The sequence below is a fragment of the Drosophila biarmipes genome, chromosome 3R (genome assembly GCF_025231255.1).
Source record: "Drosophila biarmipes strain raj3 chromosome 3R, RU_DBia_V1.1, whole genome shotgun sequence".
Lineage (NCBI taxonomy): Eukaryota > Metazoa > Arthropoda > Insecta > Diptera > Drosophilidae > Drosophila > Drosophila biarmipes.
In genome coordinates, this window is record NC_066616.1 from 18,370,868 (window position 1) to 18,396,421 (window position 25,554).

A 25,554-nucleotide genomic window follows, 5' to 3' on the forward strand; every position below is an offset into this window, starting at 1 on the left:
AAGGGCAGCTTCCTTTCGAGACCCCTGGTGCTTCTGGGTCTCTTTCTTGTTCTCCATTTCTGCAGCGAAGAAGTGGAAAACGAAATTACTTAATTACAACAATTATTATATGAAACGGCCCCGAAAAACTTCAGAGACGGGGAGTGGGAATGGAGGAGCTTCCGGGAAATGCCCTGCTGCTGCTCTGTTGCTATTTTGTTGCCTGTGTTGCCTGTTAATTTAATTAAATATTTTCACACCTTCCGACTGATACATTGGACTACACCAAAGCCGTTTTGGGTGCCTTTGTCTTGGAATTTTAGGTGTTAATTTCCTGTCCTGCATCTGCTGAGAACAACAAGTGCAGCGAGTCGGCGTCGGCTCTAATAAAAATAATTGCCATGGGCAGACTGGCAGCAGAAGCAGCAGCAGTGGAAAATTACAAGACACGAAGGACCCGGGGCTGGCAGTTTTATGCCATGGAAAATTGCATGCGAAATAATTGAAAAGCATCGACTGCAGCTTTGTCCTGCTCCGAGGTCCTTGCAGCTCCTGGCTCCTGGCTCCTGGCTCCTTGCTCCTCGCTGCTCTGCAGCCCCTCCTTTCGGATAGATAAAGTTTCCTCGCAGCACCGAAATAATAGCAGCCAAAGTGGTTGTAAATATTTTGTGCCCGCCATTCGCCAGCAGCTTCGCTTTTTTCCCGCAGCGTGACAAAATGCTGCGAAAAGTCATTTTTCAGCTAAATGAATTTGCGCCAACTGCGCAAAAAACAACGTTCAAAAAAGTAGCTCAACTGGCAATGGGAATGGGAATGGGGGGCTTAGGATGGGTGAAGATGTGACCCAAGGAAACGGCTTGCCACTGGTCCGGCATCCTGTGGGTCAGCGGCAAGTTCAATGGGCAACTAATGAGGCGACCTTAAGATTGCTTTTTCACAACTAACTCTCGAAACTTTCCGTTGCAGGTCCTCCAGGTCCACCGGGTCCACAGGGCAAACGAGGGAAGCGCGGCAAGAAGGGCGACAGCGGCGAAAAGGGCGATCCGGTAAGTGGAAGCAGGAAATGATGTCCATATGCCGGGAGATCTTTCAGTTGGAAGTGCTCTCCAGATTTATACGACAATGGAAAACGAATTAGCACATTCAGAATAAAGTTTTCCACGTGGACTTAAGATATTTGCTGGAAATATGTCAATGCCTTGGCATTTAGATGGATCTTAATAAGTTAAGCTATCAGTTTTAAGGGTATATTAACACATAACTCAGGCAAATTGGAATCAAGAGAGGTATCAACATTTAAGAAACCTTTGAATATCTTTTCTCCGCCTAGGGCCTAAATGGCATCAGCGGGGAGAAGGGCGCCGCGGGCAAGCCCGGTGACAAGGGCCAAAAGGGCGATGTCGGCCACCCCGGCATGGATGTCTTCCAAACTGTGAAGGTAAGTCCGTCTCCCAGTCCTCCAGTACGCAAAGGCTGCTGCAATACTTGGCTACAAATTAAATAGAGTCTAACCGGATCCAAATTGCTTTGCATTCCTAGGGTCTGAAGAGATCGGTGACAACGCTGCATGGCGGCACGCTGGGCTATGCGGAGATAGTTGCTGTTAAGGTATTGCCACCACCCACCCACACTCTGTGCCACTCTTTATCACTCTGGCTCCCGAATGCCCCGCTAGACGTAGACGTTGGACATGGTCAAGACCATTTTTCAGGGGCCAAATGCAGATGGCCAAGAGATGGCCGTATGGCGCACAACAAATTATTCGCAACTGGTTGTCCTTGGTCTCTGGATTTGTCCTGCTGGTCCAGTCCTCGTCCTAGTCGTCCCCTTACTTAGTCGTATCCTTGTGTAGTTGTGTTTATTGTCTCGCTTCATTCTCGTTTGTAATGCTTTTAAGTTGTCTCCTGTCTTCTGGCTTCTGTCTTCCGTCGGTTGTCCTGCTGCCTGGGCTCTTTTGTTTAAACTGCGCCATAAATTCGTTGCAACATCGTAGTTCTGTAGTTCGGTAGACACTTTCCCCTTTTCCTTTCTCTTTGGCAGTGGCAACTTTTCGGACAGATCCCTTGGTAGTTTTAATGGAATTTCCATCCTATTTGTTTCGTACTTTTGAAGTTACCCTTTAAGAACGTTCATTTCATTTGGTTTATTTGCTTTTAATTTGGCTAATCTGGCTTTTGCAGCAGCTGAAAGTTTAATATTTGATGATTTATTAACCCATTGTTTTGATTAACTTAATTTAATATTTTTTGTGTTTCATTAAAACCTGTTGTTTTTTATGGTTTGTGTTGATGCTGTAAGGACTTGCAAGAAGCAGGCGTCAATGTATCCGCTTCCACAGTCATACAGCTGAAGGTGAGTTGTTTTTAAGTTCCATTCTTCCCAGCATGTCCTGCTTTTGGTTTATGTCCTGCACGTGCCCCGAGCTCCATGGGAGATCGAAAACCCTATGCCAATCCTGAGCTAATAAACTTGTTTCCACAGGGAGAGCCTGGTGAACCGGGTCCGCCAGGACCGCCGGGTGAGGCGGGACAACCTGGGGTGCCTGGCGAGAGGGGACCTCCGGGAGAAACTGGAGCACAGGGCGTCCAGGGCGAGGCCGGTCAGCCCGGAATCGCTGGACCACCTGGCGTGGCCGGCGCACCTGGCACGAAGGTGAGTTGCTGCCGGTGATTGAGATTCACCGAAAATCCCTTCACAAAAACCGAACAACCACAAACAAAGGCGGCGCAGATAACACACACAAAATAACAATAAGGAGAAGCCGGGGAGGGAGGATGGAGATGTCACCAGGATTAATGCATTATTTGTATCTGTTGGATAAACACGGCGACGGTTTAAGTGACTGCCAGTGATTCGCTGTCATCCTGACGGGTCGTCCTCCTTTGTTCTCCTGACTTTCCCATTTTCTTTATGGTCTCGGGCTTCTCCTTTCTTCCTCAGTATTTATCGTTTATTTATGCATTAAGGCTGCTCCAGGCTGACTCCGAGTTTTCCAATTAATTTCCACAATGACTCACTCTCTGGCTGACTTTGCAGGGTGACAAGGGCGATCGAGGAGATCGCGGACTTACCACAACCATCAAGGGTGACGAGTTCCCCACGGGCATCATAGAGGGTCCGCCCGGTCCGCCGGGACCACCTGGTAAGTATTCGTTTTATTTGTTTGTATTTGCCCTCTAGGTGAGGTATTTCGAATAATACAGATACAGATACAACTACAGATATAGATACAAAGATATGGTGCATTTTGGGCATCGATTGATCGATCGAATGTGGAGTTTTTCATCTGCTGCGGGTCGCCTAATTTATTGTCATTCGATTCTGGGAGTGCTGGGAATGCTGTGGCCCCATCCTCCTCTAATTGAGTCATTGACTAGCCCGATGTCCCATTAGTTGGGCCTTTTTATTTTTGGCTGGCTCGTTTAAATGGAAATCAGAGTGCCAGCGCTCGCGCGCTTTTCACACAATTTTCCACAGCAATTTTTATGGCCTCACACATATTTTAAATATTTTATTAGTCGCCTCTGCCATATTTGGAAATTTTCAAATTTCATTTTCCACTACTGTTGTTTTTGCGATAACTTTTATGACCTTTGCTGCTCCCCCAGTTCGGACTTCAACGTCAATTAAATGCGCATAGAAATGTAGGGAGTTCAGCACGCCCACAGCAACAATGGAATTTCCATTCCGGCTTTCGGTTTTACGAGCCGGCTCCCAACACAACACATTTCTGCACTTTATACGAGTTTAATACACGAAAATGACCCCAAAAACACGCCGTTCGAAAATAGTTGAAACGCCCCAGAATCAAATACAAATCTAGTGATTCTCGTAAAAATTTGTAGGCCCCGAAAACTCGTGGCACTGGCCGCAGTCGTAAAAATGCAACTTTATGTCATTTATGTTGCTTTTAGCGGCTCATTAGCATGACTACCATCGAGTTGGAGTGCAACACTATGGGATCTGATGGTATGGGTTGGGATCTCGGTGGGTCAGCTTGTACTATTGTTTTACTAGGGGCCCTCAATGGTCGCAATAAAGAGGCAATCGCACGAGCTGCGACTGATGGATTGATGGCCAATAAAAGTCCCTCGAATGACACTGGAAACTTCTTTAGCCAATTGATGGATTGCGGATTAATGGTGTTGACCATCCGAAATTGAGTTTTATTGGGAGAAAAGAATTTTAATTTAATTTTGGTTCTGGTAATTTATTTTTTATGCTCCTGAAATTACTTTTACACAACATTGAATGTCCATTAATGGCTTTAATTGGCTTTAAAATGTGTAATGATCCGCTGCATTAGGATATTAAATTTTAATTTGATTATGACCCTAATAAAAGCTTACTGAAATGTTAGTTTTAGTTTTGTTTTTTCAGTCATAAAACAACTAAATTACGGATTTGTTTTCAATTTGTGAATATTTAAATATAACAAAAAAGTATCTATAAGATTTATTTTCGATTTATTTTCATTTCTTAACTTTCCCTGATTGAGTACCCCCAGTGCTTTTGACCATTCGTTAGGCCATCAAGCAACGCCATCAATTAAGCGCCTGGCTGTGGTTTTGCGCAACCCGCATCATTACGAGGGTCTGCGCCCCCTCCTCCCAGCCGCCCTTCCGCCCCTGGATGTGCCACTCCCCTTTCCTGCCCCCATCCACCGCCTCTCCTTGACTTATCAGTGGGCTGGCATCGAAGTGCTTCGATGTCGCCAGTGGCAGTTGGACGTGATTGCGATGACGTTGCTCGTGTAGCTGGCTATTGTCTCTGGGCTTCTTTCTGGGCTTTTGTACTTTCGCTGCAAGATCTGCTGTTGCGATATGCAAAGGTAGTTGCAGTTGCAGTACCAGTGGCTGCATTCGATTACTTCCGTTGAGCTGTTGGAAGGCCCATCCATCCATCCATCTCCGCCCACTTTTCCCTGGTGCGTTGATGGACATGAAATTGCAATTTATTTTTCCCCAAATTCGGCGACAGTAGCCCAGAACCCAGGGGACACTTCTCCGGCTTGATTTGAATAAATGGAACGTCATTTGTTTCCGGGATTCCCTGCGTCTGTCTGGTCTCGACGGCTTATCTTATCGGGTCCGTAATTAGTTAAGCTTTCTTTGTGTGTGGGCCTGGCAGCCCAGAGCAATTGGATGTGCCTGTCGTTCTCGGGCGGAAAATGCCGGTGGTCCGGCGGACGAGAGCCCGGAAAATCTCACCACAAAACATGGCCAGTCGCAGCTGTAATATCAAAAAATTCAATTTATTTCATGATTTATTTGAATTTCATTTCATTTGGCTTTTTGTTTTTGGCTGATTGCATTGCGTCTTCGGGCGGCATCCGTTCTATGAAATTAAAACTTATCTCGGGCATTTTATCTGCCAGCATGGCAAAAATAAACACTAAGCTGACCGACCGGCAGTCCAATATCCTGGGCCCTCTGGACTGGACACTATAAATCCACAATTCCCGTCCGACCCTCTGCTCTGCCATAGTTTTTATACTGTTTTCCAATTGTCGCTTAAAATGCTTAACAGTGAATTATGCATAAGTAAATAGAAAATAGAAACAGAAAACTTCTGGGCCAGACAAGGGACTGACTGGCTTTGAAAACAAATGGGAGGCGACATGAGAGGGATCTCCCTCCTGGCATGCCGGTAAATTTATGCTCTCCGCAGGACGACGAGGTCCTTTTGCGTGAAACGCAATTTTACGAACTTAATAAATTCACTATATCTTTTTGCCCTGGCCCGTTTTTGACAAGCCGCACAATTGGATTTATCTATGATATAAGCCCTCCTCTGGCCCCCGCCCTTCGTTGTTGGTCGTGTTGGCTGTGCAAATGGTCTCGTTTAATGGCCATGGCAAACAACCCGAAAAAAGGAACGCAATTTCTCATTATTCTAACTAAACAGGTTGGCCGACGACCGCACAGTGGGGCAAAGTCAATTTGCCGCTGATGGATTTACGAGCCACTTCGGCATCGCGGCTTAGGAACAAAGCACGCAAATTGAGTGAAGAGCCAGCGTTTAGCAAGAATGTGAGCCACCGGGGAGCGGTAAATTGTCGGGAGGGGCTGTCAGGGATGGGGTCTCATGATGAGCTCAAATTGGATTTGCAGCCAACAGCTGGCTGAGGAGTATTTGCTCCATATACACAGAGATCCATCGGAGAACGAGATTCCATGGCGACGGGGCAGGAGTACACCAAGGAAAATATCTGTTCCTAAAGCCACTCCATCGATCTTAGAAGTAAGCCGAAATGGATAAGAAATAAGGTGCTCGGTTTCCTAGACTGCTTTCTTCTCAAAAACCAAAATATACACCGAATGTTTATCTATTTCAAGAGTATTTTTTAAGATAAATCTAATACATATGTACACAATACAATTTCGAGAATATTTTTTTCTCAATTTCAAGAACTTTTCTTCTCAAATAAGAGAACATTTGATGTTGTGTCCATTCCCTTCCCAGTTTTCCTGCGTGTAAGGTCTTATTTTCCAGCTGCCAGCAAAAGTGCAGCTTATGCATATTAAATTGTTTTTCTGCATCTGTTTGCGTTCCAATTGCTCGGAGTGCCGTCGAAGGGAAAGGTACTACGTTATATATCCGTATATAGAATGCCATTAAGTGGGTCAAGTCGCTGGCACCATTAGCATAGAGATAGCAGGAAGCTGGGGCCTTGAACCATTTACAATCGATGCCCGACCACGGTGAGCTCAGGGCATCTCATTCCCAGGCAAATAAACAATTTGCATTGCCAACTAAGCCCCGACCATCGTTAAACCATCAAGAGCCGTCCGTCCCTTATCATCAACCAGTTGAACAAATTGCTGACCAAAACCAACAGAATGGTGGGGGAGCAAGGTGCGGGGCTTCATTGAGCTCTCGGTGCTCTATAATTACAAAGGCCACGCCCACTGTTTGCACAACACTTGCGGGCGTATCTGCATCTGTATTTGTATCTGGCCGTATCTGTGTGGCGGAATATGGGTATATATCTGTGGCATTGTTTGCTCGCATTTTGAAATCTGTCACTAGAAGCGGTTCGGTGAAATTAACATTGGGTTTTGTCCACAGGCCCGCCCGGAGAGCCGGGAATTCGAGGAGAGGCGGGACCCATTGGACCGGCAGGACCTCCCGGAGAGAAAGGACCGCGTGGCAAGCGCGGCAAGCGGGTGAGTGTAATCAACATAATGCCAAAAGCTGAGAGGCAAAAAATAACAAAACAACAAAAAAACAACCTGATTCCACTCGATTTTTAATTAGAAACCCGACGGCACAGGCCGTAAATCGAGTTCGAAAACAAGAAGTGTATTATCATGTAAATTACTTTTGTACAAATGCGCGGGCGTCGTGTGCGTTAATTTTATGCTAATCTGTAAATACTAGTGACGCCGCGGGTGTAAATATACCTACCTATACGTACATATAGTGCTACCCACCGAAACTTGTCCTTCCGCATGGTTTCACCTGCATGTTTTGGCAGTCGGTGTAATGAGCATGTTTACACGGCTGCGGGAAACGTGTTACTTAACTCATTACAGCCAGTGCGAGTCCTGAGATTCAACTTTGACAAGCTGCCAGGGGAGGTAAAAAGGAAAAAGTGCCGAAAGTATCTGGCAGATTCTTTTGGCAGCCCATTACCGGGAAACTATGTCTTTCGCCGCCTGCCTAATCTGATGCTTAAATTACGGCGTCTCCCTTGGAATACTTCTCGTTCCGTATCGACGGCCTTTATCTAGTATCTTAAGTATCTCAGCAAGTTATGGCCCTGAACCCCCCAGGACCACACGAAATTTTGTCAACAGTGCTGGGATACTTAACATTTTTATTGGCACTCCAAGTGTCGGCAGCTGTTGCCGCCCTTTTGACGTGTTGATGGATGCGCGCTATTCTTCGGGGCGAAGCTGGAATTTTCATTTCATTTCCTTTCTTTTTGCGCATATACATATGCGCAGATACATATGTGAATGTGGGGCCAGCACGTGTTTGTGTGCGCTATGAAAAATGCATAAGCGCCGCCGGCGGAGCTGCTACGCCACGGATGAGTTTCCTCGGATTCGACTTTTGGCCAGGGGTTCGCCGCGTGTTTATGTATTATGCTGCCGCTCAACCAGTGCGCAAACATTTGCGCATTTGCCCATTTTCACGTAGCTATGGCCAAGGGGCTGCAGGGGAGCTGGGAAAAACATTCTGATTATCGTGCAGCCAAAGTCAAAGTCATGGGAGCCGCTGCTGCCTCCGTCTTTGCTGTTGTTTTCACAAGCCATAACGCGTAATGCCAAAGGAAAACGGCAGGCATTGGCCAATACAAACCGACTTTCAATACGCCCAACAGCGAAACAACAAACAGAAAACGCGGCGGCAACGTGCTGAACTTCTTTTATGAGTTCCTCATGGATTCTCTTTCAAAACACAGCGAGGGTAGATAGAGCTCTTAATGCTCGCAAAAGTTTGTCAGGTAATAGGATTAAAGAGATGCAGGCATACATTAAAGGATTAACAACAGAAAGAACTTAAAAATCCGAGAAGTCTGATAAGAAAGATGCTTTGAAAAATAAATAAAACAAATGGGTTCCAATTCATTTATTAAATTAAAATGTAAGATACATTTTAAAGGTATCAACATTTTTTGAAAAATGCTTAAGGCCAATTAAAAAATATTCCAACTCGAGAGCAACAACAAATAAATATTCACTCACTAGGAAAGCCAAATAAATATAATTTTTCCCCAGTCAAGAAATAAACTACAATGCAAATATTCACCTCATGCTAAGAATAAAGGAAATGAAATTCAGACTCCCAAATAAATACAAAATGTTTCACTGGCACGTTTGCATTAAAACCAATTAGGAATTTGAGCACATACTCTCATAACAATATTTAAAACCGAGTCGAGAGATACATTTTTGTGGCCAAGAATATGGCTTGCTTTTTTTGTTGGCCAAAAGGAAAATGAATAGTTTTCCAATAGAGGGAAGAGTTATTAGACATTCCACAAAACTTTTCGATCTTTCCCGGTTGCCAGTTTCAGATTCCCCCTCGGAGGTCCCAATACGAATCCCAGGGAACTGCAGCAACGTGATGTCAAAACAAATGAAAGTCATAAGCAACGGCTTCTGCCTGTGGGCCGACTTCTTCGGCAAACAAACAATATAAACTTTTGGCAACAACAGAGTAGTAGATATAACTATATTCGCACTCATGCGCCGCACCGCAGGCAGTGCAAGGCATAAAAAATGATTTGCAGCAATTGCCGTCATCTTCGCTGGAAACGTGACGCCTTGCAGGCAGTCATTTCATTTTCCAATGTGGCATCGATTTCCCCCGTTTGAAGGAAAGGAACCCCCAACGCGATGTCGCCGTTGCCTGGCTGGATAGTTAATTACAATAGTAACGATAATGATACGAGAAGCTGCATTGGTGGGAACTTTTTTCCCGCCTCGAAATGAGCTCAATTTAGCCATAATTAGTTCAGCAAATCGTAAAAAAGGCCCGGGCTATTTTCGAAAAAACATTTATCCATTTCCCGCCAACGGCATCTGGCTAAAACCATTTTCCCCCCATTTTTTCCGCCTGTTTTTGGGGTTATTGCCTAGCCGTCGGAGTCATAAAAAATACATAACGCAATTGCTGGCATTATAAATTTGACATGTTATTTTCGTCGCCTCGTCAGAATAAAATGCTCATATAGATGGCCACATGGCCAGGGGCGGGCTGGGGCGTCTGGGCTTTCCATCTGATGACGGGTTGGCATATGAAACGAATCTGGTGTGTGTAGTGAGGCGTGAGGCCGAGTTTCACAAGTAACCGATGGATCTGTGCCCTACTTTCACTCAAAAACCAATAAAAATCCATGCACCGACTAAGCCCAGTGGCAAATGGCGACTAATTCAGCGACAAATCTCCCTACAGAGCCTAATACCCCCTGGTTATAGGGTATTCCAATGATTTTTAGCCACAGCAAGAGCACAAACATGAAGTCTACGAGCAGGCATCATATTAAAAATTTAAATTAATTTCAAAGCGGTTGGGTGTCTTGTGGAATTTCCCATGTCATGGCTCGTTTTAGCAGTTGCAGATTTGCACTTTTCCACATTTCCACATCTATATCCCGGTTTAATAAAGCCGAAACGATAAGTCACACGAGGGGGGTTGTATGTTGTATTTCAGATGTGGGAGGGCTGACAGCAATCTCAGCCAGAAGAAACTGTTTGTGAAGCGTTTATGTCAAATTTATGCTAATGTATTTTACAATCGTTGCTCAGCCAGGGCCCCCATGTCAAGTTTGTTGTCTCTCGGAGCCAGGGCCCTTCACATCAGCATAAATTTACCGAAGCAGCCCTCCTACAAGGTTTGCTTTGCTTATCAACAGGAAAGTTTTCCCGTGCCGCCTGGGTCTAAGTAAATGGAGTCATAAAAATTGCGAAAGTCGCAAAAAACTTGTCAATTCGCTACACGTCACATGGTCTCTGGGTCCTCCTCCGCCCTCGGCGGGAAATGCGATCCCAAGGAACTTTCGGAAAGAGAGCTCCCTTTCTCGCTGGCTTGGCAAATCAAAGACTTAAGGTTGTGCTCACAGCACCCTTTGCGAGCGAATGTATCCTGTACACATATCTTCTTGTCTGCCACTCAAAGGGTTCGTCGCTGTGGCTGCCACTTGGCCAATTCGTTGGCCCGGGTGTTGCCTAAACGACGCAATAAGCTTAGCACTTTCATCCCCACATCCTGCCAGCCGCCAAGGAACTCCGCAGACCGGATACCGGGCTCGTTGCCTGGATTTTCATTGCTTCAGCTTGAGTGGAGACGACTTTCCCTCTTCCTTTTGCCATTTGCCGATTTGCCGACTTTCCGATTTGATAAGCCCCACGAAATGGCCAACACAATGTGTGCTTAAATGTGTTACGTCATTGTGTTCATTGAAAAATGCGCAGCATGCAAATTTCGCCTTCTTTGTGCGCAATTTTCCAATTTTCCTCTGGCTGCGGCAATTATTTGCGGTCAGCGGCCATCTATCTTGCATTGAATGGGTAGACGGGTGGATGGCCAGATTGTCCTGGAGGAAAAAACCGGTCAAGCATGGAACACGCCGCAGGACATGCGTGGCTACATGCGAACATGTGGGTGAGAGGTGGCAGGTCGCAGTCGGGGGCGTAATGTCCTGGCCCCCAGGGTGTGCGTAACTTTTATTTTATGGCCGCCGATGATGAGAGCGCTGTGGGAGTCGCAAAAACGATTGAATAAAGAAATCCGGGCTTATAATGCCCACGCCTACACGCAGACCTGGCGACAATGCCCTCTGACCCCCGGCCCAACCCCAAGGAACCCCCGAAAGCGCCGCTTTCCCTATTCCCTTAGAAATTTATAGGCACGCGTGTTACATTGACGTGGGTTTGAGTTTGAGGTTGCCAGCGCTGGAAATTCGAGCAGGGGGATGGTTGTTTGTGGGGGCTCTAGGGTCAGGAAGTGGGGAATACGAAATGAGATGGCGGCGAGAAGAGCCCCCCTTCCAGTGTGCAGGCAAAAGTAGCAAAATTATACGAAACCAACGCGCTTTGCCAACCCAAGGAAGCAACAACCAACCGCACAAATGCCAACTGCTGCCATCTTGGCATTGATGTGGCACTGTAGTCGTCGGATGGCAAAACGACGAAATCTTTAACAACGATTTCCCTAAATACTTCCGAATTTCATACATATTACAATATCACGGCAGCCGGAGCAACCGCAGCTACATTGTTGGGGGCGAAGCGAAATCACGCGAAATTTTTACAACGAGTCTTGACTTGGTTCTCTGTGCTGGGTTGGGAACAGTGGTTGTTGTGGTGGAAATATTACAGATATTTTTGGAGACAGTCTCTACCATTTAAGTTTACCTTCCTTCTATGATATGCTGCTGAAAGATGCTAATTTTTTGTTGAGATTTTTACTACCCATGATAAAAGAATAATGAAATGACCCCATCAAAAGATATCTATATTTTATATGTTACAATATATTCACATCTCAAAAACTAAATAACTAAGTAATATCATTGGTAAAATTTCGAACAAAGGATTTCCGAAGGAAAATGTTTCATAACCTAAGAACTTGGGAACTCAAAAAATCTATTTTTATGGGGTAGACTGTGTTTGGAGTTCTAAAACTTGATCGCTTCCGTATTCGAAAACTTTTATGATGTTTTCATAGAATGTCTTGGAAGACCGGGATGCTTGAGAGAAACATTCCCAGGTTGTTTATAGTTCCGCCTTTCACCGCCCGAATCGCCCATGGTGAGCGGTATCAATGCGAGGCGGAACATATTACGAATTTAATGCGCTCGCGTACTTGCCAAGAACTTCCCGGCCACCCTCGGATGTTTTGTAAACTTTTGCGGCGAACGCGCAACGCATTACACGCCATGAAGTGGCGGGATTTCGGGTGTATCCGGGAGTACTATGTGTGTGGGTGTGTGTTTGAGCCGGAAACGGGCTGCAAAACTTTCACCTCAGGTGGTGGGCCGATGGGGCGGATGGTCGTTCGGTGCGCTTTTTTCCCCTGTTGTTATGGCCCGAGAAAAATATTAAATTTCAAAAGAGAGAAAACTGCCGGGGAAATGAAAAATTGTGAAAAATATGCGCGCACGCAGCAGGGAAGCACCAGGCGGCACATGCTGTACTTGAAGGCGAGTGTCCCGAGGTGCCTCATCCTCATCCCCCTCCTCCTGGAGGTCTGGTCCGCCATCCTGCCCTCTTTCCATCTGGTTTTGCACCCAACGACATCCGCAAAAGGTCGCGTCGAGATCAAAATGATTTTCAATTTAACGCGCTTACGTGCGGCCATTTGTCTGTTATCCTCCACCGGCTTCCTGCCAGCTTTAAATGGAAAAACTTCGCCGGATGCATACTGAGGGAGAAGTCCGGACGCAGCGACGGACAATCAGATGGGGCAATTAATTTACAATTACAATTTGTACATTGACAACTAAAATGTGCAAAAAGAAAGCGAAAGATAGGTATGCGATGAAAAAACGCCATGTCAGCGGATGTGGAAAATTCATTTGCCTCGCCATTTGTGCGTTAAATTGAAGGGCGTTTGTGCAAATATTTTCAATATTTACGCATAATTTAAGAGGTCCCTACGCCCAGCCACCCACTCGTGTGACTGTGTTTGGATACTTTGAGAATTAAACTCAGCCCGAGGGGCTTTCTCGCACAAATATTGATACATTCTAATGGATTTCCCTACACACACACACTTAGGGCCCTCCACCCCCCACAAAAACCAATTGGGTTTGGGGCTGCCGAAAAGGCAGAGCCTTTTTTTATCCTAGTTAGACAGCTGCGTCCTGTGTTCGAGGCCCGCAAAATCAGTTGGCATCTGTATCTGTAGCCGGATCCTTTATTTATGTTATTTATCGTGGCCGCCTTTAAAAGCCCTTAAACCCCCAATGCCTTTCTTGGCCGGGCGCAGAAAATGTGGGCACATAAGCCCTCAAAGTGTCCCTTAATTACAGCAGAAGGCAAACGTTAAGCACTCGGCTTTAATTCAAATCGCTTTAATTGCTCTACAAATGGCCAGAAAGGCAGGAAGTCGGAGGGGAAGTCCCATTCCGCATTAGGAACAATGTGCAAAAGTTGCTAACAAAGCGAGGCAACTGAGGCAGCGGGAGCTGGGGAATCCTTGCACACATACCAGCAGCGCACCTCCGGAGCTGGGAGCAGGAACCCGGGACCCGGGAGCCGGGAGCCAGGATCCACATGCAGATGAGCTGCTGGGCCAGAAAGAAAATGCCAAGGGGGAAAAAGTTGAAATTGGGAAGTGCATTTGCGGTGAGGCAAGGACTTATGCTCCTGCTCCGCCATAGTCTCCTCAATGCATCCTTAGTGCACAGTTGTCTTTGCCGCCTCGTCCTTTTGTCTGTCGCCATTTCGCAGGACCAACAACTTGCGCATATGCCAGGACGAGGACCAGGCCCGAGCCCAAGCCACATCCTGTCCGTATAAGTGTGCGTTAAGCGCTTACATTGTTATGCCTTGCCGCTGATGCGGATGCTTATGCCGTTGTCCTTATGGTTGCTGTTGTTGCCGGGTTTTAATAACTGTAAGTACGCCACTTCCTGTGACAGAAGAAAATGTAATTGTTGCACATGCCCGGGCATGCCGCAAGGAAATTACACTTCCACAGATACGGCTACAGATACAGTTGCAGATACACATGCAGATACAGAGGCAGGATCAATTGCGTAATGCCCGGATAGAGGTGAACGCATGTGCGTGATACATAAATGCATTTGCGCAATCAAAGGACTAAGCGGATACGTTCAATCAGATAAACTGCAGCACTGCTCGGGGAGCACTCACCTTTAATTCTACGAAGGAAGCGGCTTTAAGGCCAACCTGAGGCCCATTTTATTCCCAACTCGATTTAGCCCGAATGCCATTGAATATTCCAGCGAGTCGTCGAGTGTCTCTATTTGCTTGAGCCACATGTGTAAATGGTTTTCCCCATTCGCCTTTATTCTAGCCATTTTCCATGGCTCCTTAACGCTTTCCACTGCACTCCCGCTGTTTTTGCCGGAGTTTGCCTTTTATGTCGCTCAGCATTCGCCTAATAGAGGTTTTTGTTTTCGGGTGCATTGCGGTCTGAGAGCCAGGCCCCCGCCCTCAACAACTTTTGGTAATTTCCCGTCAGCCAGAGTGCACTGAAAAATATAAATATTATAATAGCAGGCTATAAAACTCAAAGAACACTTAAAAAACTGAAAAAAATGGAGAAACAATGGTATTGTTTATCCTAGGCATAGTCAACTATTTCCTACTAATGGAAAATATATCAAAAATGGAAACAGCTTCAGAAAACTAGATATTATACCCAACAGAACTTCGTAATTTTCCCTAGATTTCAGTGGGTTATAATACTTATGGGAAACAGTTTCAGGAACTAACTTTCTTTCCGTTATGAAACTTTATACTTATGTAACCCAAATTCTGCGAGTATAAGGTCGATTTGAAAACCCACGGGCTAAATCTCTTTTTTAAACATTGATTTTGAATGGCTTTTCCCGGGTGCAGTGCACGTTGGCTGTGTGCGCTCACTTAAGCTCCATCGAAAACTTTGGACTTGATGTTTGTTGGGGCTGCCTTGCCGGGTTGTCTGTGCCTCGGAAATTTGCCTCGAAGCGCGCACATTTAACCACCAAAAAAACACGGAAAAAAAGAATTAATTGTCTTTTGCAATGCACTCACTCACTTATACGCACACACGCTTGGCCCGCACACACACAATGCCAAGTGGCAGGAGCCAAAGAGCCAAAGAGCACCCACACACTCGAAGCGCGGGGCACTCGAGGCACGTAGGGAAGTCGCTGGCGCTGACTTGACTTTATTTTCGACTCCTATATATACCCACAGCCCCCTTATGCCCCATGGACCTCCGTGGAACGCGGTTCGGTTTCAAAGATTTTCTATGCAGCCATTGTCTCAGCGGGGCGGTGGCAAAACTGGGTGGTTGGATGCTCCAACTTGCACTTAACACAATTTCGTGGCACACAAAAGACTTTCGCTGCGGCACAACCACCAGGACACGCCGCCAGAGCACCAGAGCACCACCCCAAAAAAAACAGCACACCAGCACACCATCCCACAACCCCATGGCCCCCTCTGTGGGGCGGAACTTTTCCCTTAGCTGCGAATTACGCGCCGCTTTTGTTTCCCCCATCAAAGCGTGTAGAACGAGCGCGTGCAACGCCTTGGGCGGCGCCACGTGGCATAAATTAAACTTCCCACTAAATTTGCCATCTCTTCTCCTCCAACCCTTGCTTACACACTCGCAATTTGGGCAGATATTCGGACCCGGAGGCACCAAGTTAGACGAGGATTACGACGATCCGCCGGTCACACTGTTGCGAGGTCCTCCAGGACCGCCTGGCACCTCGGGCAAGGACGGACGCGATGGACGGGACGGCAGCAAGGGAGAGCCCGGAGAGCCGGGAGAACCAGGTTCGCTGGGACCACGTGGCTTGGATGGCCTGCCCGGTGAGCCGGGCATTGAAGGACCTCCTGGATTGCCCGGCTATCAGGGTCCGCCGGGGGAGAAGGGCGACCGCGGCGATATTGGACCGCCTGGATTGATGGGTCCGCCCGGCCTGCCAGGACCTCCCGGTTATCCTGGCGTCAAGGGAGACAAGGGCGATCGTGGTGATTCGGTAAGTACAACATGCAACTTAAACTATTTTCAGTCAAAAATTGGATTGGATTTAATAGATATTATATATATACCATCTATCCCTGTTTTTATAAGTTAATCTTTTATTAAACGCTGTCTTGAGCATGACTAATTCCCAATCCCCTTTCAGTACCGCAAGATGCGTCGTCGGCAGGATGAGGGGATGTCCGATGCCCCGCACATGCCCACCATCGAATATGTAAGCTGATACCTTCGGTTCACCACTCTCTGGATTAACCTTGAACGATGTGATTTCTTCCGCAGTTGTACGGCCCGCCGGGACCTCCGGGACCCATGGGTCCACCGGGACACAACGGCCTGCAGGGGGAACGTGGCATGGACGGTCGCAAGGGGGACGCGGTAAGAGTCAAAGTGCCACCGACTAATATCTCTGGATTTCCAGGTCTAAATCTGTTTCAAATCTCCTCCGCAGGGCGATAAGGGCCACAAGGGAGACCAGGGACCCATGGGGCTGCCGGTAAGTGTCGAAATTGCCCTAAAGTTTAGCCAGTGATTACAATGAGACGTAATTGCAGGGTCCGATGGGCATGAGAGGCGAGTCAGGACCTTCGGGACCCACGGGAAAGGCTGGCATACCGGTAAATTTGAATTGAACTCAGGAAACCCTCAATGTTTGGCTTTTAACTTGTTGTCCCCGCAAAATTCGGTTCACTATCCCACTTAGCTAGTCGTAACTTCTCCCCCGCTTTTGTGGATCTCGTTACTAAAAGTGTTTTTACTAACCCAATTGTGTGTTCTCATCTCTCTTCTCTTTTTACTTGCAACAGGTGTGGGGCGACTACTAATACTAGCTAAAGGGCAGTCTCTATTAAAATAATAACCAACACATTGCGCCAAAGTCTAAATGAAATGCGACTTGAAAAAAAGCCATTTAACACACACATACAAAACACACCCACACACACACTCGAACAGAAAGTCCTTAAGAAAAAGCATACATATGAGGAAGGGAAATCCAATTTAATCAAAGCAAATCAATGTTCAAAGTTACGAGGCCGCGCAACGCTTGTCAAAATGTGCTCAGTTATCGTCTATATATATACATATGAACATATATAATTGTGTATATGACAGGCGTACTCTATATGTAATCAATTTGTACAAACACGCACCCATGTACAGAAAATCAAACTCGAAATAGCAGCATGTCAGTGCCGAGTAAGCAAATCAATTAATTGCACAAGGCAAGGAACCGAACGAAAACTGAACCCCTCCACTCCACCCGCATGAGAAAAAAATTAATATTCATATCATTTAAAATGCCCCAAGAGTCAAATAAGTATTTATGTATACAACCAAATGGCGCAAACAGACGTGTGTCTACAGAAGCGTATTTACAAACATCAATCAATCGAATCAACTAACACTACACACCCACATGCAAACACAGCAATCCAACTAACAAATATGCAATGCAAATATTTTAATTGCATTTCATTCGCCGCCGCTCTGTGCAAATCAGCAGGAGCAGAAGTGCAGGAAAGGCCTCTCGGGCACGCATAAATCATACGCACCGTGGTACGTGAAAAGAGCGTGCTGTTCGAGCACGCTTTCCCCTGGATCTCAAGTGCTTTCCCGAGTGCGAAGCTCCTAATTGCAGGCTTATGACGAGACCCCAGTCGCAATCATCGCCAATTGGCCATAAGTGACTTAATTACTCGAGTAATCAAATTATTCTTAGCAATTGAACCGCACGAGCCTGCTCCTGCTGCATTCCGCATTGTCTTAGGTGCCGTCCATGGGCTTTTGTCTGAATATTCGAACAGTACTCGTTCACTCAAACACAAAGCATTATTGCCAAGGCTTCAGTGTGAAACGCAAGCATCCAGTAGTCGTGAGTGCTTAACTAGGGAATTGTGCTAATTAAAGGTGGCAGCACAAAAGAATTGTAAGATACTTTCTACCACACTCCACTCTCTCGATGTCTACAAGTAAAGATATTGTTTAGTTACTATACACACAATCCATCTTAAAGAGATCTATGTATACATACCAGGCAGTGTACTCGTATAACCCATAACAAAGAGCTATCCAAACCAATTGTGCATATTTTTCAGTGTTAATAAATACTAGTACTTCAATAAATCAGAGAAAAAGAGAAAGGCAGACACTAGCTAGGCTAAAGTTCCATAGTCGGAAAATTAATGCTTTCCAATTCGAAACGCAGCTTGGCAGAGCTGATGTGCTGGGGCAGCCCCTCCTGAAATGCGAAATATCAACAATAAATACATAATCTTACCACAAGTATGTATCCTATTGGTTTCATGGACATCTCAAACAAAGTAACGCAAACAACTCTATTTATACAACAAAAGTGAAGGCATAAATTAACATTTACGAGCGAATGCTGCATTTTCAATTTCAACGCTCGACCTAGGCAAAGGACGAATAAAACGGCCTGAAAATCAAACATAATCAATGCAAATGAAATAATGCCCTGGAAATATGATAATAAAAGTATATATACTGCCATTTGACAGCCTTTGCCCGGCATATTTCCGCACCGAGAGAACAGGGCCCATAAAAATTGAATGGGCTTTATTGAATATGCAAATGGGGAGTGGAAATGTTTGCAGCTTTAAGGTTCACTCGAACGGCAAACAGCAAACGGCAAACGCCAAACGGCATCGAAAATCAGAAAGAATATGTCAATTTGTTTTCAATTAGATGTGTCTCGTTGTTGTAATAATCCCCCTAAATGGAAAACAGAATACACAGGCAATTTGCATGTCAATTTTCGTTTAATCCACTAAATGTCAAACAAACCCCAATGTGTACATAAGCGGTGAAGCGGCAAAGAACGAAACTTAATCGTAATTAATTATTAATTTTTCCTAGCTCTCTTCAGCTCTCAACGTGTTTACTTGAATCTCGCTCTACATACCTATAGATACTTACTCTGTACCCTCTAGATTCCTTCACTTGCTAGCCACTAACGACGAACTCAACTTTCTCGATCCATAGGCTAGAATAATGAATTGTGTTTTTCGCGATTGAAACCTAACATTAACCTAATAAATAATAATGGTATTTGTGGAGACGTAAAAAAGGTTAAACCCCTAATAAGCCGCTAACAATAATTGTAAGTGTAAATTTGTTAATTACCCAATAAACAAGAAGAGTTTGCAAACGAAAAATAAAAAAATATACAAATATATATATATATATATATTTACGTGTATTTATGTCTATATACATGCATATACCAAAAATGTCGGTGTGCGAGTGCATAATGCCATCACAAACACGAAATACAATATTTTTATCCGTGCTGCTGCATTTCAAATGTACGATTCGAGTGAATATAAAAACGAATGTGAATTCTGGTAGTTATTTGTCGTAGCATGAGCAAACCAGAAAAACAGCATTCGATGGAATGACCGAAATGTAAAATGGCTAAATGAAACTAACATAATTTTCGAATTAATTATGCATTTCCAATAAAGTGATGGTTTTTTACTAAAAACAAACACCTAGTGCTTTAATTGCTAGGCAGGTTTTCCATTTTCCGCCGCTCTGCTAACCACACGCTTTTCCCATTCTCTCTTGTTTCTCTTCCATTTGCTGCAGGGTCCTCCGGGCTTGGATGGCATGAAGGTATTTTCTCCGAAACAGCCAGTGATGTGAAAACAATATGGTAATAACCGATCTGTTTTCTGTTTTCCATGTTCACAGGGCGCCCAGGGCGAGACGGGCCACAAGGGAGAGCGCGGAGACCCAGGTCTGCCGGTAAGCATTACATAAGCATCCAAAAACTCAACCGCGCCTCGGGGCATTTCCCTAGAAAATGTTCTACTCCTCTGTGGTTGCTAATTTTAAATAATTCGTGTCTTCTCTTTCTCCTCCTTATTGTTTTACCTCTGCTTGCATGCGTATCTCTCTCCTCCTTGGCGTCGTTCACTACCCATATGCACATCTCTTGAATATCCTTCAACCACCTCTGACCTCCGACCCCCTGACACCGCCACCCACCACCACAATCTCCCCTCGAACACTCCGACACACCTCCGGATAATCGAAACAAAAGGGCACCGATGGCATTCCCGGGCAGGAGGGGCCTCGCGGGGAGCAGGGCTCCAGAGGCGATGCCGGCCCGCCCGGCAAGCGGGGACGCAAAGGAGATCGCGGCGACAAGGGCGAGCAGGGCGTGCCCGGACTGGACGCCCCCTGCCCCCTCGGCGCCGACGGGCTGCCGCTGCCCGGCTGCGGATGGCGGCCGCCAAAGGTTAGCATGCGTTATTCGTTATCGACTAAAAGCCACCCACAACCCTCATAACAGTCCACCCAGCATACAGAGAAAAAAATTAGGGTTCTATCTATGCCATACAATGCATAATATCTGAAATCTATTAATATTTGATCTTTACCATTATTATAATACTTTATCAACATTATTTTTCGAAATCCACATTTCTTAAGGACAATATTCCTTAATACTGATAAGGATATCATACCAATTCCTCGTCAGTTCGGAGATTTAAAAAAAAATCTGTTTTAATTTAGTATATCTTTAAACACTTTCATTTGGAAAAAAAATATGTTTGTCTTAAACCTATATTAACCGTCAAAAGATCGAAATTTATGTAGAACCTGATTTTTTTCTGTGCACCCCCAATTGGCTGTCGGAAAGTTGATCGTTGTAACTTTGCATGCGCCACTCGTGGCCTCCATCTACTTGGTAGTATCTTGTTGTTGTCCAAGTTGGTTAACTAACTTTTGCTTTCGCACACAAACACACGCTAACACTAACACACTGGGAAACGCACTTGCACACCCACCCGACACACGAAACACCTAACACAGGAGCCAATCATCTCGACGCCCGTGCACAAGGATTATTTGCCCGACGTAACGCAGCCGGAAAGCAACGCCAGCGATTACGAGCAGGAGGAGGAGGAGGAGGACGAGCAGGCGGAGGATAATGAAAACGAATATGATGAATATCAGGACAATTTGCATAACAATGAGTGAAAAGGAAGCAGTCAGCCAGCCCAGTCGAATGGCAAATGGCGTGCAGAGCCTAAGAACCAACCGCCTTCCTACCTCCCACTCACCCACTCAGCACCACCACCCACAAGGACACCCACACCGGCACTGGCTCACGCACACAGACGCAGACGACTAGTTAAGCACTTCCGATTTCCGCTGCGAGTCCTGGCTCTGTTTCGCTCTGTTGACATTTGCAATTAGCGCTAACAAATGCCAAGTGGCTGCTGCTCCTAACGGTCCTGCAAAGTAGATGCTATTAGCATACCCTATCTCTGTCCCTAACCCACTTTCCCACTCACGCACACTCTCACCACTATCCCTTGGCTAACACACACACTCTGGCTCAGCTTGGTGACGGGTCCTGGCACTCCAACCCCCGCTCATTTGAACTCTCTCATCCAACGGCCCTTTACGGCCAAACTTCTGTCTCGCCCCTCGCAGGAAAAGTGGCAGGCCTGGCTCAAGGAGGAGCTCAATGCTCTGCAGCATCCGCGCTCAAAAAACTAATCCGCGAATCTGCCCCCGAACGGCGGCAGAGAAGGCGTGGCCTTGCAATATCCAGAGGAATCTACGCGCTTTGGTCTTAATTTTAGTCACTTGTTATTGTTAATCGTAGACATCGGACAGAGCTATAGCCACTATGTACATCCATCGCATAGCAACATCCTCTCACATGAACACTGTACAATCTGAGTCCGCATCTGTGCCAAATTGCTCCAGGTTGCCTTCAGTTCCCACGTAGCAGCCTCTAATTATAGTTCTACTCTACCTACTACTATACAAATTGTATCTAATGCAGCTACTTCTACAGCTCTTTCAAATACCTTAAGCAACCCAGCTATTTTTTACAAGAAAACACTATTTAAAAACAGAACTTAAAAAATAAATGTCGAAAAAACTAAGGAATGTGTGTTTTTATATGGGGGTAATACTTTTTGAGAAAACTGCGCTGAGGCTAGCATTAGAAATCCCTTTAATCCGCATATCAAAGCAGTCGGAGAAAACAGCCTCGTCAGAAAAATAAGATTCATTCAACTTAGCCCACATAGGCGAACGGGCGAGATCTAACTTTAACAACATTTTTTCAAGGTTTAATACAAAATTATATTTTATATTTAGATATTATATTTAGTAAGACCAAAATAAGAGCTATGTTTCGAATACCGAAGCCAAATATCCGGAATTTTTACGTTCAGGATGGCGTTGCCTACACGGAGGATCGCACTATTGTGCGGCGGTTAAAAATCTGTACACTCTTTCCTTTCCCGAGTGAGTCTCTGAAAAAGTATTTATCGAGCTTTGGAACCATAGAAGAGTTCCGATGGAATGTGGATAAGCGTGAGGGATGGGTGCTGTATAAGGAGCCAACCGAAGCGGCAAAGGCCTTGTATTGTGCTAAGCACACCTTAAATGGCCAAACTTTTTTTCTGCGCGCCAGCAGATCGTGGGAACAACCGGAGGAGGAGGAGGAACCGGGCAGACTAAGTGGCTACGATTTGCCCATAGTCGATGACGTTTGGCGCAAGGTTCTGGACTACCTGCCTCTGGACAGTCGTCTCAACTTTGCTGCCAGCTGCCAAAGATTCCAGGGCATCTACGAACTGGAATCCCAACGACTGAGCATTGTCCTTAAAATGCAGGATGCCTGCACGTTGACGGCCTGGGGCATGAAGCGACTGATGCGGCTTTCAGGAAAGTACATTCGCCGTGTGGAAGGTGGACCGCTTCATCCGCGTTGGTCGCACTTGAAACAATTTGTCCAGCTACTGGGTGTCAGTTGTCCGAATCTAGCAGAACTTTGCCTACATCGAATACCGCTTAATCCGGACCACATGGCTTACCTATTTCTAAACAGCACTGGTTTGGATAAGTTAATCAACCTCTCGCTGCGCCGATGTGAAATGACAGATAAACATCTGCTCTGCTTGGGATCGCTTACTAACCTGCGGACTCTGGATCTTGGAGAAAACCCAGGGCTTCTAGGTGGCACCTTGGGAACTCTGCCGCCTTCTCTGGAGATTCTAAAACTTTCAGGCTGCGAGAATCTTGAGCCAACGCGTCTTTCTAATCTGTGTGCTCTGCCTCTCCTCCGCGAGCTGCGCTGCAGTGAGATACACATGCGCAATTTTAACCGCGACTGGATAGACGAGGAGGAGATGGCTGCGCTGGATGCAGACGAGCATGTGTATCGGAAGCTGGTGAAGAGCTGTCCAATGCTGGAGGTCCTCGAGATATCGGTATGCCCATATATGGACGAGAAGAAATTGGGCGGTTTATCGCATTTGCGCACCTTGGTACTTCGTGCCGTGGCCTTGGAGCCAGAACCATATCAGGTGGACAACTCGATGCTAATGGCCCTTGTGGAGGTCGACTCGCTGCGCCATCTGGAGTTCCGGCAGGCTTCTCCTGGCTTCGTGGACGCTGTCGGTCTGAAGATCATCTCGCAACTAAAAGAGCTACGAACTCTGGTCTTACGCAATCAGCACTTTAAGGCGGATGAGCTGAGGGAACTGCGCAAGCTTAATGCCTTGGAGTTTCTGGACCTCAGTGATTCGCCCCATCTATCCAACGAGATCATAGCGGAATTGGCCAAAACGCTGGGCAAGCTGCGTCGGTTGAAGATTAAGCGATGTCCCCTTATATCTCAGCGGCTGACGGAGATCCTCAGGGAAAAGCACTTATTAGAAGTGGATGTTTAATTATTATGTGATTATGTTAGGCATAGTTTTTAATTTTGTATTTCTTTAAATTATGTTTGTGTTATTAAATTGTATATTGTTTATCTCTTGTCAACGAACCTTTGTTTTGTAAAATTGGCTAGATGAGGGGATTAATTGAGAAAACGGAAGAATATTCGTAACCTTCTTCTATAAAACTTGAAGAACAAACTTGACTTACTATATCAAAAGGTTTTAATAAAGAGGTTTTCGGGTTTTAGACATGATTAATCCTTCAAAAGCTTGAAGCTCTTAACGTATTTTTGAACTGTGTCCTTAACATATGGTTTAATCGCGATGCAGGTTGGAATATTCTCGGGTTGTTCGATCCACAACTTGTGCTTGATCTCGTTCTCCTTCAACTTTTCGCTAAGCTTGACTAGGGCAGCCTCATCTTTGGCCTGGAAATATTTGAATATTTTATAAAGTCTCAGGTATAGGTAGGTTTTAAGTAATTTTCTTACCTCCAGCACCACTTTGTGCATATTGTCCAGGTCCTTCAAATAGGCCACGGTGTCCGCGTCCTCTGAGTTCAAGTGAATGACGGCGGCGGTGGCGTGGCAGCACTGGGCAATAACCGCGCCCATCGGCCAACTAAGGGCGGAACGCAAATCACTGCGAACAACTATATATTGCACTATATTGCTCATATTTTCAGTAAAAATAGAGAATGTTTACTAATAATTAATGGAGGTAAAATGCCGGCAAAGAAGAAGAGAAACAGCGTTCTTGCGTTGCCATATTTTGTAAATTCAAAGAGCTGCAACATGAAGAAAACAGTTGTTGCAGGTCGTTCACACAGCAGCCCTAGCAACATTAACCAAATTGTCGGGCTTTGTTTATTTTACTTATATTTAAAAGCTGCTGAAAAACATCCAAATATATATATTTTCTGTTCTTATAACAATCAATATTCTTAATGTAAAAAACAATTTGAACAGGTTTGGCCAGTGTGAACATCAAGTCGAAACATGTAAAATGTATAAAATACGTGTAGACTTCCAGGCTGCTCACTAGGTGGCGTCACTAGTTGGTGCTACCAGATCGGGAAATATAAACTTCATATCTAAGGAAGAGAAAACATGGCGCCTTGATTTGAAAATATTGAAAAAGAATACCTTTAAGATAAATTGGCTTGGATTGGGATCTATCTATATAAATGTTTAAAACATCATATACCCAGATGCAAAAACAAAACTTCTTAGATTATTTTCTTTTGACCCGAAAACCATAAATTGGAGTCACCAATAGCTAACTTCATTTTGAAAAGTTTCTTTTGGGGATATTTCCCCCACCTGGCTATTCTACGCAACGCGAACTGTTAAAAAACATTCCACCAGACATCGTTTAATAGACCCATCTATAATATTCTTCTATTTTTACTCACTGTTTTATTGGAAGGGAGCTCAATTTAAGTGCTGCATGCGGAGGCATAAATTAAGAGCTTCTAAGCGCTGCAAAGTAAATTTCCTTCACGCTGCCCCACCCGAAGCACTTTATCCTTAATTTTCATAAATTGCCGGGCACACGTTGATTATATCGCACTTGATGCGCCGAACTGTCTGCTGTTTCTACCACCCACCCCATCTGACGCCCATTGGAAGCCATTATAGATCGAAATTACAAGGGCAGCAACAAGTGAGGGAGA

General features: G+C 45.4%; 3 protein-coding genes across 21 annotated transcripts in view; 2 read left to right on the plus strand and 1 right to left on the minus strand.

The window, feature by feature from the left end:
- LOC108023087 (collagen alpha chain CG42342) overlaps positions 1-22,091 on the plus strand; it is a 70,111-nt gene extending 48,020 nt beyond the window's left edge. Inside the window, exons 3-18 of one of the 19 annotated variants that reach the window (XM_017092345.3) lie at positions 946-1,025; positions 1,310-1,417; positions 1,519-1,587; positions 2,278-2,331; positions 2,461-2,631; positions 3,016-3,121; positions 7,051-7,148; positions 15,797-16,159; positions 16,310-16,378; positions 16,444-16,539; positions 16,613-16,657; positions 16,716-16,778; positions 19,771-19,797; positions 19,876-19,929; positions 20,228-20,425; positions 21,004-22,091. In XM_017092345.3, the coding sequence (XP_016947834.1) occupies positions 946-1,025; positions 1,310-1,417; positions 1,519-1,587; positions 2,278-2,331; positions 2,461-2,631; positions 3,016-3,121; positions 7,051-7,148; positions 15,797-16,159; positions 16,310-16,378; positions 16,444-16,539; positions 16,613-16,657; positions 16,716-16,778; positions 19,771-19,797; positions 19,876-19,929; positions 20,228-20,425; positions 21,004-21,171 (1,769 nt within the window). In that variant the 3' untranslated portion in view covers positions 21,172-22,091. Of the gene's footprint in view, positions 1-945; positions 1,026-1,309; positions 1,418-1,518; positions 1,588-2,277; positions 2,332-2,460; positions 2,632-3,015; positions 3,122-7,050; positions 7,149-15,796; positions 16,160-16,309; positions 16,379-16,443; positions 16,540-16,612; positions 16,658-16,715; positions 16,779-16,967; positions 19,671-19,770; positions 19,798-19,875; positions 19,930-20,227; positions 20,426-21,003 lie in introns of those variants that run through there. The other 18 variants (XM_017092393.3, XM_017092409.3, XM_017092354.3 and 15 more) reach the window with 18 other exon arrangements.
- A 119-nt stretch (positions 22,092-22,210) lies between these two features.
- Positions 22,211-23,982, plus strand: LOC108023308 (uncharacterized). Its single transcript, XM_017092614.3, has one exon. It carries the CDS (start codon positions 22,341-22,343, stop codon positions 23,886-23,888), a length of 1,548 nt encoding a protein of 515 aa, XP_016948103.1. The 5' UTR covers positions 22,211-22,340; the 3' UTR covers positions 23,889-23,982.
- LOC108023356 (putative peptidyl-tRNA hydrolase PTRHD1) lies at positions 23,912-24,628 on the minus strand. The gene is made up of 3 exons (XM_017092733.2): positions 24,371-24,628; positions 24,088-24,307; positions 23,912-24,006 (listed from the first exon to the last, which is right to left on the minus strand). Exons 1-2 carry the CDS (start codon positions 24,554-24,556, stop codon positions 24,134-24,136), a joined length of 360 nt encoding a protein of 119 aa, XP_016948222.1. The 5' UTR covers positions 24,557-24,628; the 3' UTR covers positions 23,912-24,006; positions 24,088-24,133.
- Between the last annotated feature and the right edge of the window lie 926 nt (positions 24,629-25,554).